General features: G+C 35.6%; 1 protein-coding gene across 6 annotated transcripts in view; it reads right to left on the bottom strand.

Annotated features, from left to right (window-relative positions):
• The window catches only part of GABRB2 (gamma-aminobutyric acid type A receptor subunit beta2), a 250025-nt gene that overhangs the window by 23801 nt on the left and 211428 nt on the right, over nt 1–14796 (bottom strand). For 3 of the 6 annotated variants that reach the window (XM_001503408.5, XM_023617283.2, XM_070232962.1), the window contains one exon: nt 12914–13027. The exons of the other annotated variants lie outside the window; for them this stretch is intronic. In XM_001503408.5, coding sequence (XP_001503458.1) covers nt 12914–13027 — 114 coding nt within the window. The remainder of the gene's footprint in view (nt 1–12913; nt 13028–14796) is intronic. 6 annotated transcript variants of the gene reach the window in all.

Here is a 14796-nt window from a genome sequence, read left to right as displayed (position 1 = left end):
TGCTAGCTCAGGGCCAGGCTTCCTCAGCGAAAGGAGGAGAACTGGCAGTAGGAAGCTCAGGGCTAATCTTCCTCAAAAAAAAAAAAAAGAATTTAGAAGATATTAGTAGCAGTTCAGATAGGGAGAGTGACGTGCTCATTGCTGCACAGCAGGCAGGAGCAGGGTTGGAACAGTTTCCACTGCACCAGAATGCTTTCCTGTTTACTAACGTTTCTCAGAGTGCTTTGTTGGAACAATGCAAGGAACTGAGGAAGGATGTAGGTCAAATCATCCATTGTGTGTTGTCAAGTCAAATCATCCATTGTGTGCTGCACAATGGGCAGGTTATGCCTGAGAACCGGGGTCTTTGTTATTTAATTGCTGTGTGTCCTTGAACTAGTCATTCCCCCTGTCTGGGCATCAGTTTCTTCATTTATAAATGAAAGGATCCTTTAATGTTACTTCATGAGTTAAAATACTGTTGTTCTGTCATAGCCATGTACATCCTATCTGGGCTGAACAGCTCCTTGCTCCCTTTTTTGAGATGGAATGTACCTTTTACTGTGAAACTTTTCTCGAACATGTGTCTGAAGGTGACATCTCCCTACTCTGAAATTCAGCATCATCATCAGCTATACCACGTACTATTCATTCTGGTTATACCATACTATTTAAAAGAGTATTACAGATGCAGTGGACTATTCCAACAGACTGAGAGAGACAGTGCTTCTGAATTTAGAAACAAATCTTAAGAAATAGGAAAAGCCAGAGTTCTGCCCTGGTGATCCTTGGCATGATAGACATCAACTTCGTGGCTACCGCTTATCTAATGCTTACTATCTGCCAAGTACTTTCCCCATACTTTGTCCTGCAATCCTTAAAACCACCTTTTCAGGGTGGAGCTGTAAGCCTCATTTCACAAAGGAGTAAACTGAGACTCAGAGAGCTTCCCCATGTTCACACAGCTGACGAGTGACAGTCATGAGGCTCGCGCTCAGGGCTGTCTCAAATCCAAAGTCAAGTAGGAATGATTAAGCTAGGTCTGCCTGTGCTCCGAACCATTGTGCTATTGTCCAGGAGCAACAATTTGATAAACACTTGCCGAATGATCAACACTTTTGTGATGTTCCTTCCAAATCTGGGTCCCTTGTGAGAAAGGTTTAAGGTTATCCTGCAGCTGGCTAAGATGAGGGGGGCAAAGGGTAGCTGTAAGACTCTCATAGGAATGCAGCCCACGTCTTTGGCTTCAGGGGGCCCACATTCTCAACTGCTGAACTAACAACTTCTGATCCTGGGTGAGCAAATGGGAAATGCTCCATAAAGCAGTATTCACAGGCAAGGCCTCATCACTGCAGTGCACTCTCAGATGGCACCTGGGGTTAGCAGGCTCTACGACTCAGAGATGCTTAACCCCCATAGGGAGGCAGGACAGCTGTCCTGTGTCCTGTGACTCAGTGGAAGAAGTTGGCTCTGGTGTCCTTGAAGCTGGTCCAGATTCCAGAAATTTTCTGTAGCAGAAGCTAGCAGTGGTGTTGAAAGGCAAAGAGACAGCTTGTTTGTTGCTGAGGGAGACTTCAAAATTATATCAGGGTGCATTTTTGTTATGTTTCCCTAGGTGCCCTTTGCCAAGATTAAACAAGCGTCAAGCAACCCCGCAAACCTCTTCTCAGCAGAGGCCATAAAAAATTCCTGATTTCTCTAGGAATACAAGGCTTGCCGGAGGTACTGTACTTGTTTATTTGTGTTTTTTTTTAACAAAATAATTTAATATTAATAGAAAGATGGTTAATAAAAATTTAATGTCAGTCCTTAGTTCCCAAAGCTGCCCATGGAGCACACAGTTTTCTTTCTTTCTTTATGTTTTTCAACAGTTCATAATCTTTCCTGAGTTTTTTCAGTAATAATCGTATTTATGATACTAGGATTGTTACTACATTTCCTAACATGTGAGATTTTATTAACTGCCAAACACACCATCTATTTACTGACAGGTATTTATAACAAGAGAAAAGGAAAGAAGATAACTGTTTATAGCATAGGTAAGTATCATAGTAACTTCAGGAGTTTCATTTTTTTAATTTATTTTTTTTTCGAGGAAGATTAGCCCTGAGCTAACATATACTGACAATACTCCTCTTTTTGCTGAGGAAGACTGGCCCTGAGCTAACATCCGTGCCCATCTTCCTCTACTTTATATGTGGGACGCCTACCACAGCATGCCAAGTGGTGCCATGTCTGCACCTGGGATCCGAACCGGCAAACCCCGGGCTGCCTAAGCGAAACGTGACACTTAACTGCTGCGCCACTGGGCCGGCCCCCAACTTCAGGAGTTTTAAAAGGTGAATCTTTGTCTTAAAATTGAAAACTAGTGCTCCTTTTTCCTGAAAGACTATCTTGATAATCCACTACAAAGTGGGTTTGACTTCCAGTACTGATTTAATAACATGGTAGCGTATGTTAGTAGTGCTGTATTTCCAATTCTAGAATGGAATTGAGCACCCAAAGAGAAGAAGTATTCCTACCTGCTTTGAAAAACCCACCAAGTGTTACATATAAACTTTTTCTGCTGTTTTAAGTTTTATTTAGTGGTGACCTGGGTATTCTGACAGAACAAATATGTTTTCAAAATTTAACTCCTTGGTTGTGATTCTCATTCTAGGAAAAAACCCTTTTTGGAGGGAAGTGAGTCATAGTAAGTTTTCGCCTCCTTGCAGGACAGGAGATGACCAGATTCACGGAATCAGAAGGGATCCACAGAGAAACTGACCACGCAGTGGAAAAGAACATGGCAGGAAGCTTCAAGGGGCTTTGGTCCTGGGAATGTGCTTCATTGATGCCTTCCCAGGTGTCTGTTCCATTGTCTCATCTATAAAATGAGAATTACGTCTACCCTCTATGTATCTGGTGATTTTTGAGATGATGAATGAGGTATCACAGGAAGCAAACTGAAAAAGTAAAAGTGCTACACCACGGCACAAATAATTATAACCTAAAGGACCTGCCTGCTTGGTTATTCACTATTTACTTTACAGCTTACTAACTATTTAATTTCTCTTCTAATTTATCTAGTGTAAGAACTCTACCTTTTCAGATGAGTCATTTTTAGAACAGGAGTTGGGTGGAAAGCACTTTTAGTCATTCTTAACTCAGAAAATTATTTTATAATATTTCTCTGTATAGACTCTTTTCACATTTTTCCAAAAGGAAACTTGTTAAAGAAAATTGTTTTTAACCACAGAGGAGGATATATGCTCTGTGCAAGTGTTTGTAAATTTTAAATTAATAAGCAATTGTTTGTAGTAGAAATGAAGGATAATAGGTTAAATTGAAAGGAGGCTATGGGACTAATGAATTTCAGGCAGAAAGGCTCAGTAAATATTCTAGAACTATACGATTTTTAAGGTGGATGAGATTGTGGAGATGACATCCTTATTCTACAAGACAGATTGATTTCTCCGATGTCACAAATATGGCTTAAGGGTCAGAGTTGAAACTTGAGTCCCGAGTCTTCCGAGCTTCAGTCCACTGCCCTGAGTTACAAAATTAATTTTATTTTCATGGGGAACTATATATCCAGGGAGCCAGGAGCACTGTTGCTATAGGTATGTCCAAGCTTGGCAAAAATATTAGAGATCTCTCGGTCTAACTATGTCACTGAAATCTTGAATCTGGTGACAACATTGACAAGAAAGCCGGACAGCATGAGCAAGACTTCACTGCTCCCAGGGTAGAGCAGGTACTGTTCAGTCCAGACCATTCTTTCCTTTTCTCTCTCTCTCCTTCCCTCCTTTCATCCTTTCCTCCTATCCTCCATCCCTCCCTTCCTTCCTTTTTTCTTTCTGACAGCAATAATTATTGGAATATAATATAAGCAATAATTACTAGAAATGAACATGTGCTATTTGTATATGTACAAATATATGTACATTATCTTGGGTTATTGTAGTTAGGTGATATATGAAGCATTGAGAAAAGTGGGAGTTGTGTTTGTGTGTGGTTTGTGTGTGCACGGGTGTGGTAGATATGGTGAGTGTGTGTGTGTGCAAGAGAAAGAGTGTGATAAAGGGATCATAGGATCATACTGGCAAATCAGGTGGGAATATGTAGACATACACACACTCACACATTTTCTTATATTTTGAAAGTAATATATACTCACTGTAACAGTTCAAACACTGTTGAAAGATATAAGGTGAAAAATAGAAGTGTTCCTACCATCCCATCCCACTGTCCAAAGGTAACCACTGGGAAAACAGATTTAAAAACATAAAAATGCAATAATGCCTGTGCTGTTGGTTTAGCCCTGGAAAAATATATGGTTGATTATTATCTTGCACTAACAGTAATACATTATTCAAGATGGATTAACTGTAAAACATGAAGTGATTAATTAGTATAAAAAAACTTTCAGAAAAATTTTGAAGATTATATGCCTAACAAAGTTTCAAGAGGAATTTTTATCTATACAAGAAAACACGGAAATTGCAAAAGTAGAAATAATTAGACAATAGAAAAATTAAAAACTTATGGCATGAATGAGAGCTTGGGAAAAATATCTGCAATTAACATAACTAATAGATGGTTAATATATTTATGATACTTGGAACTGAAAACAAAGAAAAATGGATAAGAATAACCACAGGCTATTCACAGGGAAGCCAAAGCAAACAGCACATGAATATATGAAAAGTTACTCCACTGTTTAAGAAATGTGAAAAATACAAGTTAAAGTAAGATTATACTCATCATAAATTGCAAAGAGCAATCAACAATCAATACTGCTAAAGGGAAAGTGCAAAAGAGGATGTGTTCCCATAGAATCATACAGAGATGAAGTAGATGTATGAAAAATGATTACAAAGTATTCTTGATGTTTTTTTCTCAGGAAAAACGTAGGATTCAGATGGTTTTTACTTCTGTTTTTAATATTATGTAAATTAAAACAACCATGTGCTTTAAAAAATGTAATTAAAGAGAAGACAAAGAAATTTATGTTCATTTTAGAAAGAAAAGGTTTACCTGATAAGAATGGTAAGAGAGAAAATATAGAAATGAAATATTTTTACAAGGGCAAATATATTATTACTCCTTGCTGGAGTCTGGATTTTCTGACTTGCTTTACCTAATACATGCTTATTGAAATATTTACACATGATTTTCTGCCTTTTACGTATTTTTTTCCTCTTTTTTAAAAAACAATTTAGATCTTTGATATATCTAGAATTTAATCTGGAGGGAGGAGTGGGTACAACATTTAAATAGTCTTAATGGTCATCCAGTTGCTTACTGCTGTTTATCAAATAATTCACATGTTATCAATGACATGAAACAATACTTTCATTAAGAACTTAATTTTACTGTGTTTCTAAGCCAATTTCTATTCTCTTTCTTCAGAGAGCACTAATTCAGTGCTATACTGCGTTAATCACTGTGGTTTTAAAATTCATTTAAACTTCTGGCAGAGTTATTCTTTTCTTCTTATTTTTTCATTTTCCTGATTCTTCATATATATTCTTTCTTTCAAATAAACTTTAGAACTACCGTGTCAAATTTCTAAAAAAAAAAAACCACTGAAGAAACAAACCCAAAATGAAGCCCATTGGTTATTCAACGGGATTATACTAAATTCAGAATAATTTAGAAAGAACTGATTCCTCTAAAATGTTATCCTTAAAAAAAATGAGTTTTTAAAAAAGACATTTTCTCTCATTAAAAACTGATTATTGATAAAAGGGCTCTTTCCTTCCCTTCCATTACAGTATATTTTTATTTATATATATTCTTTACATAGAAAAGCTATGGAAACTTCCCTAACTTGTCATATGGTTTCTAAAAGTTCTTCTCAGTTAATTCCCTTGGATTTTGCTTGAATAAAGTAATAATTCTTTTCCTAAGAGTGAAATTATTTTTCCTTCCTTTCCAACACTCCTATTTTCTCTCATATAATTTCACTGGCTTACAATTTTGAAAAAGTTAAATAATAGTGGTGATGGTGAGCATCCATTTCTTGTTCCTGCCTTTATTGTTCCGCCCTAAGACAAGAGGTAAGAGATAGAACTTTTGGTTAGCTAGAAAAAGAGAAATCGAGAAACCCACAGCAAGGAAATATCCATCATTTCCCAGTCTCCTAAAGGATGTTAAATTTGTAACCAAGAATGAATACGGAATTCAATAGATATCTTTGAATATCTTTTGGTGTCTACTGATAGAATGAAAAACTTTTCACTTTTTCCACTTATTAAGATGGTAAATAATATTATACGTTTATTTTGAAATGAACCCTGTGGTTATGTTGTAGTTTGCTTTCAGTATTCTCTGGATTCAACTGGATGAGTTTATTTGGGGATTTTTTTCCCCCACTGGCATTCATTCATGAAGTGGATCCATGTTTCCTTCATGTACTTTTGGTTTTTTTAGATATAGTTGTGGCACTTTATTTACGTTATGCTACTTTCTAAATCATTTGGAAGCATTTTCTTCTTTCAGTTAGGATCCGCAAGAGTTTAAATACCACTGGAGGTATTTGCTTTTTAATGCTGACAGGATTTACTGTTGAAACCTTCTAGGCCAGATGCCCTTGGGAGTGGGAGTTAACATTTTTCCCTAAGTTTTGCTATTTTTATCTTTGGTAATTGATCTGTTTTTGTTTTCTCTTTGTCCTAGGCTCTGTTTTGCTAATTTACATTTTCCAAGGATGTCATGTATTTGATCCACATTTTCTAGGATCTTTGCATAACTTTCTTTTAATTTTACCTTTCTACAGAATTACTATGTTTTTAAGAAATTTCTCCTTTGGGGTCCAGCCCCGTGGCGGAGTGGTTAAGTTCCCGCACTTGGCTTCGGTGGCCGGGGTTTTGGCGGTTCACATCCTGGGCGCTGACATGGTACAGTTCATCAGGCCGAGCTGAGGTGGTGTCCCACATGCCACAACTAGAAGGACCCACAACTAAAATATACAACTATGTACGGGGGGGTTTGGGGATAAAAAGCAGGAAAAAAAACCAAAAATGAAATTTCTCCTTTGGTGTATTCACATTGGCTCCCATTTTGCTTCTTTACTAAGCTTTTCCTTGATCAATTATTTCCCTATTTCACTTAACCTTTTGTTTAAAGGACTGATTTATTTGTATATTATTTTGTTTTGATTTTCTAGTTTGTTAACTTATAATTGATCTTGATTAATTAATTTCTTCTGCTTCTTTGAGACATTTGGTTGCTATTTTTTTAGTTTGATTTGTACATTTAATTCATTTCTTAAAATGACTTGCTAGAAATGTGTTTGAAGCTACAACTTTCCCACTGTTAACTATTTTAACCACAGCCTTTAGGATTAATTATGTAGTATCTTAAATTGCTATTATTTTCTAAATGTTCTTCAAATTAATTTTTATTGTATATTTGACATGAGTTGTATAAAAATGCGTGTACACAACTAATAAACTTTATTAAGTATACTTCTAAGGTAATATTTCTGTCATTCCCCTTTTTATTTATTATAATTTTAATTTACTTGAATGCTATTTCAATTTTAATTTCATGAATTACACATGGATTATTAATCAATGACTATATCTTTATTTTTGATTACAATTATTAAAAATATCTGTCAATATTTATTACCTTCAATTCATCCTTATACAGTAATAATATTCAACCCTCAATTTTCTTCAGGTTTATATTTTTCCTCCTTTGTTGCTGCCTGTCACTTGACTTAGAATATTTTCCAATACCTTTACTTGTGAAGTATTCCTAATAAATAACACTTTCTTGGGTTTGGTTGCTTGATTCGATCTCAGAATCTTATTCTTTTGATAGATGAATTAATATATGCACTAGCTATAACAGTTAACATAAGCTTGATCTTAATTTTATCATCTTAATTTCTGCTCTAAATTTGCTTTTAAGTTGTCCTCATCCTTATTTCTGATGTTTAGCTTTAGCTACATTATTTACACCTTTCTTTACTTTATTTCCTTCTTATTGAAAGTTTTCATAAGATGAATTGTCAGTTTTTGATTATTCTACCATAATGATCCTCAGATTTTCATGGTTTAGTGTACATCTGAAAGATCTGACAGACTCTTCAACTTTCCCACTAAAGCTTTCAACTTATAGTGTCTCAGGTGGAATTTACTTTTAAAGCAAGCATCCCAGATGACCCTAATATAGGCAGTCTATGGTAGACCCTTTGAGAAACACTATCATAGTAGTTATGTATGCTAATTTTAAACATAACCTTAATCTTCAATTTTTTGATTCATAAACTCTAAAAATCAGAGTAAATATTGAGTCCTTGCTGTGTATTAGAAAACAAACACTTTCTCCCTTCTCAACAATACCCATCCTAATTTATTCTTTTTATGTACCTTCAGTATCTAGTTTTTTAAAATATTTCAATTATCTTTTATTCTGTAACTTTAATTTCTGGGGTCATATAGCTTTAGTTCGACATGCTATCTTAAGTTTTAAATGCTAGAATACTGGCATTTTCTATTCTTAAGTTCCTCACTTTGACTACCTTTTGGTGGGAGCTAGATTTTTCCATCAAGCTATTTAAAATAATAATAATAATAAGGACTTATGGATGCTATAGTCCCTAAGACCTTGCATATTGAGGATAATCTTTCTTTTGTTTTTATATATTAATAATAATATTTTTAGGTTATATTTTCTCCCCCTCAGAATCTGGTAACATTTTGCCATTGTCTTATAAAATTTTATGTTGCTGTGGAGTAGTTTGAGACCTTTTTCTTTTTCTCTTCCTTGTAAGTCATTCACTTTTTCTGACTGTAGGTTTAGTAATTTCAGAAGGATATAATAGTGTGGTGATGAGACTGTATAATTTTTATCTTGGAACCCAGTACATCCTTTTGGCCAACTGATTAATTTCATCACAGGTATGTATAAATATATAACATACAGCATAGAAGTTAAGAGTGTGGCCTCTAGTCATACATTCTGTTCAACCATTTCTTAGCTGTCTAAATTTAAACAAGTTAATTATGCTCCCTGTGTCTCAGTTCCTATCTATAAAATTATAATTACTACACCATAGGGTAATAAGGACTTACGTTATGACATAATATATGTAAAGTGTCTAGGTACATAGAAGGCATTCAAGAAGTATTTATCATTATCATTATTATAATTACCTATTGACATCAGATTTAAGTATTTTTTCCATTCCCTTTTTCTCCATTCTGTACCTCACTAGCACCATGGTTCTGCACGTTCAATCCACTGTACTTGTCCTATAAATTTATTATGTTTTCTTTAAGTGGTTTTTATGTTATCTCTTTTTTTCTTAAACATTGGCACCTGAGCTAACAACTGTTGCCAATCTTCTCTTTTTTTCTTCTTCTCCCCAAAGGCCCCCAGCACGTAGTTGTATACTCTAGTTGTGAGTGCCTCTGGTTGTGCTATGTGGGATGCCACCTCAGCATGGCCTGAGGAGTGGTGCCATGTCCGTGCCCAGGATCCAAACCAGCAAAACCCTGGGCTGCTGAAGCGGAGCACATGAACTAACCACTTGGCCACGGACCGGCCCCTTGACATCTCTTTTCCTCTGCATTTGGCATGATTTTCTACAGCTGGAACTTTTTGTTACAGCCTTGATTTATTGCCACACTTATTCTCTTTCTTACTGTTTTAGATTCAGTTATTAGTTTCTACAAAGATTGCTTTACCTTCCTTTTTGCCTTTTTAATCACCTCTTGGCCTCTTGTTTATCATCTCATCCTTGATCTTTCGTTTCATATCCTGTTCCAATTTGTGGTGAGAAAAAAGCTTTTTTTATAAAAAGTTTTAATTGATCCTAAAGTATTTCTTTTTCGTTGTCAATAAAAGAGCCATTGTCTGTCTTTTGCATCCTGAGTTCCTCTGTTTACCAAATGAGAGAGAAAGACACAGAGTCATTTGGTAGTTTTTCTGCATAGTTGCTATGCTCTTTCTTTGTTAAGATGCTTCATCCTGATGTGAAGTTTTCTCCAGGGTTTTCCCATTTCCTGAAACATAGCTTGAGTAGATTTCTCTAGATTCTGCTTTCACTAATATTGACCCCGCTTATGCATCTCTCCCTCTCTGTAGAGCTACAGTTTGAGTTGGGCATCGATTGTTTTTGTTTTGCTTTTCTACTGCTGTTTTACTCTCTGTGCCGTTGGATGGAGAGGAGAAAAATTGCACGTGGGTTTGTGGATCTTCTATCTCTACTTCTTGAACGCTTCTCACGGTTGAACACAGTTAGACATCAGCTTTCTGTTTCTTCGTCATTTCAAAGGCTGAGTGATATTTGTGTGTGTGTGTGTGTGTGTACGACCATGCTTTCATATGGTGCCAGTAGGTATGTAAACTCTAGCAGAACTTTTGTAGGGAACAATTTAGCAATATGATCACCATTTTAAAGGTGCATACTTTCAGACCCAGAAATTCCATTTTAATAAATATATCAGGAACCAATGGTGCGCAAACATGTCAGCAATGGGATGCTTATTTTAGAGTTCTTTATCATGGAAAACCACTTAGAAGCAACGCAAATATCTAACAATAGGTTCTTGTTACATAAATGACGGTACCTACATTCAGCAAAATACCTTGCAGCTATTAGAAAAGATATATATTTAAAGATACAAAAAGGCATGTGGGAAATAGCAGTATACACACTAGTGGAGCAAAATTATTTATATAAAAGTATGTCACTAAATGTGAATAAAAGGCACTGTTAACAGTGATTATAGCTGGGCATGGGGTACAGGTGGTTCTCATTTGCCTTTTTTTTCAAAGAATGATCGACTCAGTTTTATAATCATAAAAATAGTAAAGAGCTAAAAAAAAAGAAAAACTAAGAAAGATACAGACTCTCTGCTACCATCTCCAGCATAACAGGAACTATTTATTGAGTGCTCTTTGTCTGTATAAGGTACTGTTTAAGACCTTTAATAATTATCTCATTTAATCCTGTCAGCAGCAACATGAGGCCGAAATTAGTGTTTCAGTTTCAGTTGAGGAACTTGAAGGTGAAAGGGTTAAACATGCCCAATGTCACACAGCTGATAAAAGGCCCTGCCTAAACGTGAACTCAGTTCAGTCTGGTTCTAAAAGCCAGCATCTTCCCAGCAAACTCTACTGCCTCTAGAAATTGTCATATACATCTCGCTGTTTTCACAGGTTACGGGTTTAACAGCTCGTTATTCAAATTTTTGAATATCAGTCCTTATTTCATACTCTAAAATGAACTTAGAAGAGAATTCAAAGGACAGAATAAAGACATACTCAACAAAGCAAAGCATAAAAGCAGAAGACATTAAGATTCATATTTCAGTGTAAATCATTGAACATTCTCTTTAACATAAACTTTTATGAAACAGAGAAAAGTCCTTGACAAATGAGGGTCTAAATCATGGTATCAGAGAGTCTCATCAACTCTTTCAAGCCATCAACTGAAAAATTTAATGAACCAAAGAACCAAATTTCCTTTAAAATATCCTCATAATCTGAGGATTTTCCTAAATTTTCATGTAACTTTACCCATTCATTAGACCAATTACGCAGCATATTTTTGTTTTGGTTTTGAAAAAATACAATATTCTCTAACCGTTTGCATCACAAACCCAAACTCCAACTATCAAATGTGTTTTCTCCTAAATGATTAGCATTCTACCCAGAATACACCCCAATCAAATCATTCTATTCAATTTCAACAAGAGTAGCTAGAGTTGAAAACAAGAACAGCAGCACCACCACAATGAGATAGCCTGAGAGAACAGACACAGTAGGGGTTAGATGTTCAGGGGATTAGGACTAAAAGAGTGATTAACAGAGTCTCAAACATCTCTTCTGAAATCTACCGAACACCGGTTACCAGACTCTGCCAGGATATACGACCCAAGTAAGGAAGTTAAAAAGTACTTAAAATACCAAAACAAAGTAGCGATTTACTATGTTAATTATACCTGTTCCCCCAACCCAAAGGCAATATCAATGAGATACCAAGGAATTTGGGGTCAGAGCAAGAAAATTAAGGAAGACCATAATACTTAGAAGATGTAATAATGACAGCTCTTCTGGCATCAAGTCCTCATAGGAAAGATTCGCAAGCACTCAGTGTCATTTACTGCCTCACCAAGAAAGAGAAAACAAACAAACAAACAAAGAAACTCGAGGTGGACAAGTAATGGATGATAAGGTGGAATGGTGACAATTATCATCTCTTCCTCCTGGTCCTCCAATTTGGAGGGCAATATGAATGACAATTCATATTAAGAATTGAAATTAAGAAATGAAAACACATGAGGATTCAGAAACTAAACTTTAAGTATTAGACAAAAATAAGCTTTCTTTGGAGTTCACTTAAGTGAAGAGTTTTGATAAGGAACAATCTCAATTATTGCCTCTTATCTATCATTATAATAGTGCTGGGCCTGCCAAGATAAAGCTTATTTGCAGAATAATAATAAAGCAACAAGGACTTGATGCAAACAGAACATTCTTAGACACAAATTAATAATCTAGGACAGAAAATATAGGTTCCTGAATTCTGAAGCAACCAGTAGAAGAAATGTATATTCTTCACCTATTCCACTAATCAAAAGAAATACAACAAGAAATCTAAGAAATGCCAGAGTATATAATAACACTCTATATTCTCAATACAAATGAGAAGGAATCTCAAAATATGAGCCAATTAGTTTCTTTCTCTAGCACAACAATAACAACTGAATGGAATGCTAAAGCTTAGGTTCATCATCACTATAGCAAAAAACAAACCTGGAAGAACCCCATTAGAGTCTCATGAAAACATTCAACTTATCCCCAGACTCTGTGGACACAAATCCATAGGTTATCTGCCAAGACCCAACACATTATTTTAAAGGGAACAGCTAAACAAATTGGCTCCAACAGAAATACAAATAAATGGATTAAAAACTGGCTATCTAACCGTATACAGAGAGAAATCGTAATTGGTAGTCCGTCTAGTTGGGGAGAGGTTTCCAGTTGGGTCCCACAAGGATCGATATTGGGTCCCATTTTGTTTAATATCTTTATAAAAAATCTGGAAGACAAAGTAGAAAATGTGCTAATTAAGTCGACTGATGCCACTAGGTCAGGATTGGTGGTTAAAGCAAACTGGATGTAGGTAAGTAAATGCTACTGGTCTTTAGAAAGACCAATGCTAACAGAGAATAGGACTTCTAATTAGTTGTATCTTTTTAATGTATCCTTAAAAAAAAGTGAATTCCACGTGCTAAAAATAATAGATTTAAGTGATCTTAGTGGTTGTGCATAATAAAAAATTAGGCACAATGGATAAAGACAACACAGAGACTCACAATACACATGAAAGCAGAACAAAGAATGTCCCCAAATGGAGATCTTTGTGGTGCAACTTTCTTTGGAAAACTGGTGGTTGTGGGTCTGTCAATACGGTACAGATGATGAAAACATTTCAGATATGCAAGAACCAAGGTGGTGAAAATGTAGGCGTAACTAAATTCTCAAATATGTTACTATTGAGTTATTGAAAAATAAACAAGGAAACTACAGAAACCTTAAAAGAAAAAAAGGAGAGCTGAAAAACTAAAGGCATGAGCAAGAAAAGTGGGTGAAATTAATCAAAAGCAAATTCTATAAGGAAACACACAGACACACACAAATAGAAGAATGCAAGGGATAATAGGAAGGGCTCACCTAACACTAGGATAGAGATCATATTTTTTTGAAGACACTTAGGAAAACAATATTCAGTAGACCTCTTGTCGGTTTGAGGTTTATTTAAAAAATCTTAATATTTTACAACTTAATTTGTCGCATGAAGACCACTGTGAAAGTGACACTGCTTGTCAGGCATGGACTTTCTTGTGTAGATAGGTGGAGTTTTTCAGGTGAAGTCAACTGAACTGAATATATGACTAATGTGGAATCAGCTTTTTAATTTAATTTAATTTAGTTTTTTTGCTTGCTAGTACAGTGGCGTGTACACCGAATAAGGACTGGAAGGCGTAGATCATCTCAGAAACTTTATTAACTTTGCTATGCAACTTTGGATATTTCACTTTACTTAAGAGCCCTAGTTTTTACATCAATTAAATGACAGGATAAAAATTCATTTAAAAGCTGTGGATACTCTTGTTAAGATAAGAAATTACAGGAAACTAACACAGAGAAGAGATGGGGAAAAATGTGGAAGTATGCCCTTGAAGCAACAGTGGGGTCCCACTCAGTTAGGCTTCCCATTTTCATCCCTCTGTAGCCTCAGGACAGAGCCCAAAAGACAAAGTGTAAAAATCACTTTAGATGATCTGACGTGCTGGTTCCGTCTCTATAATCCGTCAACGGAAGCAGAAAACGTCAATTCTCCTAGTGACCGATTTTTCCAGAGCAGCCTACAATACTTAGTTGATTATATGTGGCCCATCTTTGGAAAAAAAAATAACTTCAGAATTGCAGTTGAAAAGAAGGGACATTCTCAATAAGAAATAGATTAGCATTATTCATGATGCTGACATAAAAGAAAGCATTGTGCAATCAGAGCCCTAAGTGAATCTCCTCTAACCTTTCACCCTGCATTAAAAGGAAACCATGGGAGTTGGGGGTTGGCACCTTTCTTGTTTTAATCTAATCAAGATGGCTGTTAGTGTTCTAGCCTAAGAGATAATTGATAAAGTTTGGAATTGGTTTGCTATTTTTTATAGCTAGTACCTGTTGAAAAATTATTCCCTTGCTTTGACTTTAAAACTTCCGACAGAGAGACATTTCTCTGTAGATAATACTCTCTTTTAGGGATGGGATTGCATCCTACATGCTAGAGCATGTAAAACACAC

This window comes from Equus caballus, chromosome 14, assembly GCF_041296265.1.
Source record: "Equus caballus isolate H_3958 breed thoroughbred chromosome 14, TB-T2T, whole genome shotgun sequence".
Classification (NCBI taxonomy): domain Eukaryota; kingdom Metazoa; phylum Chordata; class Mammalia; order Perissodactyla; family Equidae; genus Equus; species Equus caballus.
This window is presented reverse-complemented; position numbering and strand designations above follow the sequence as displayed.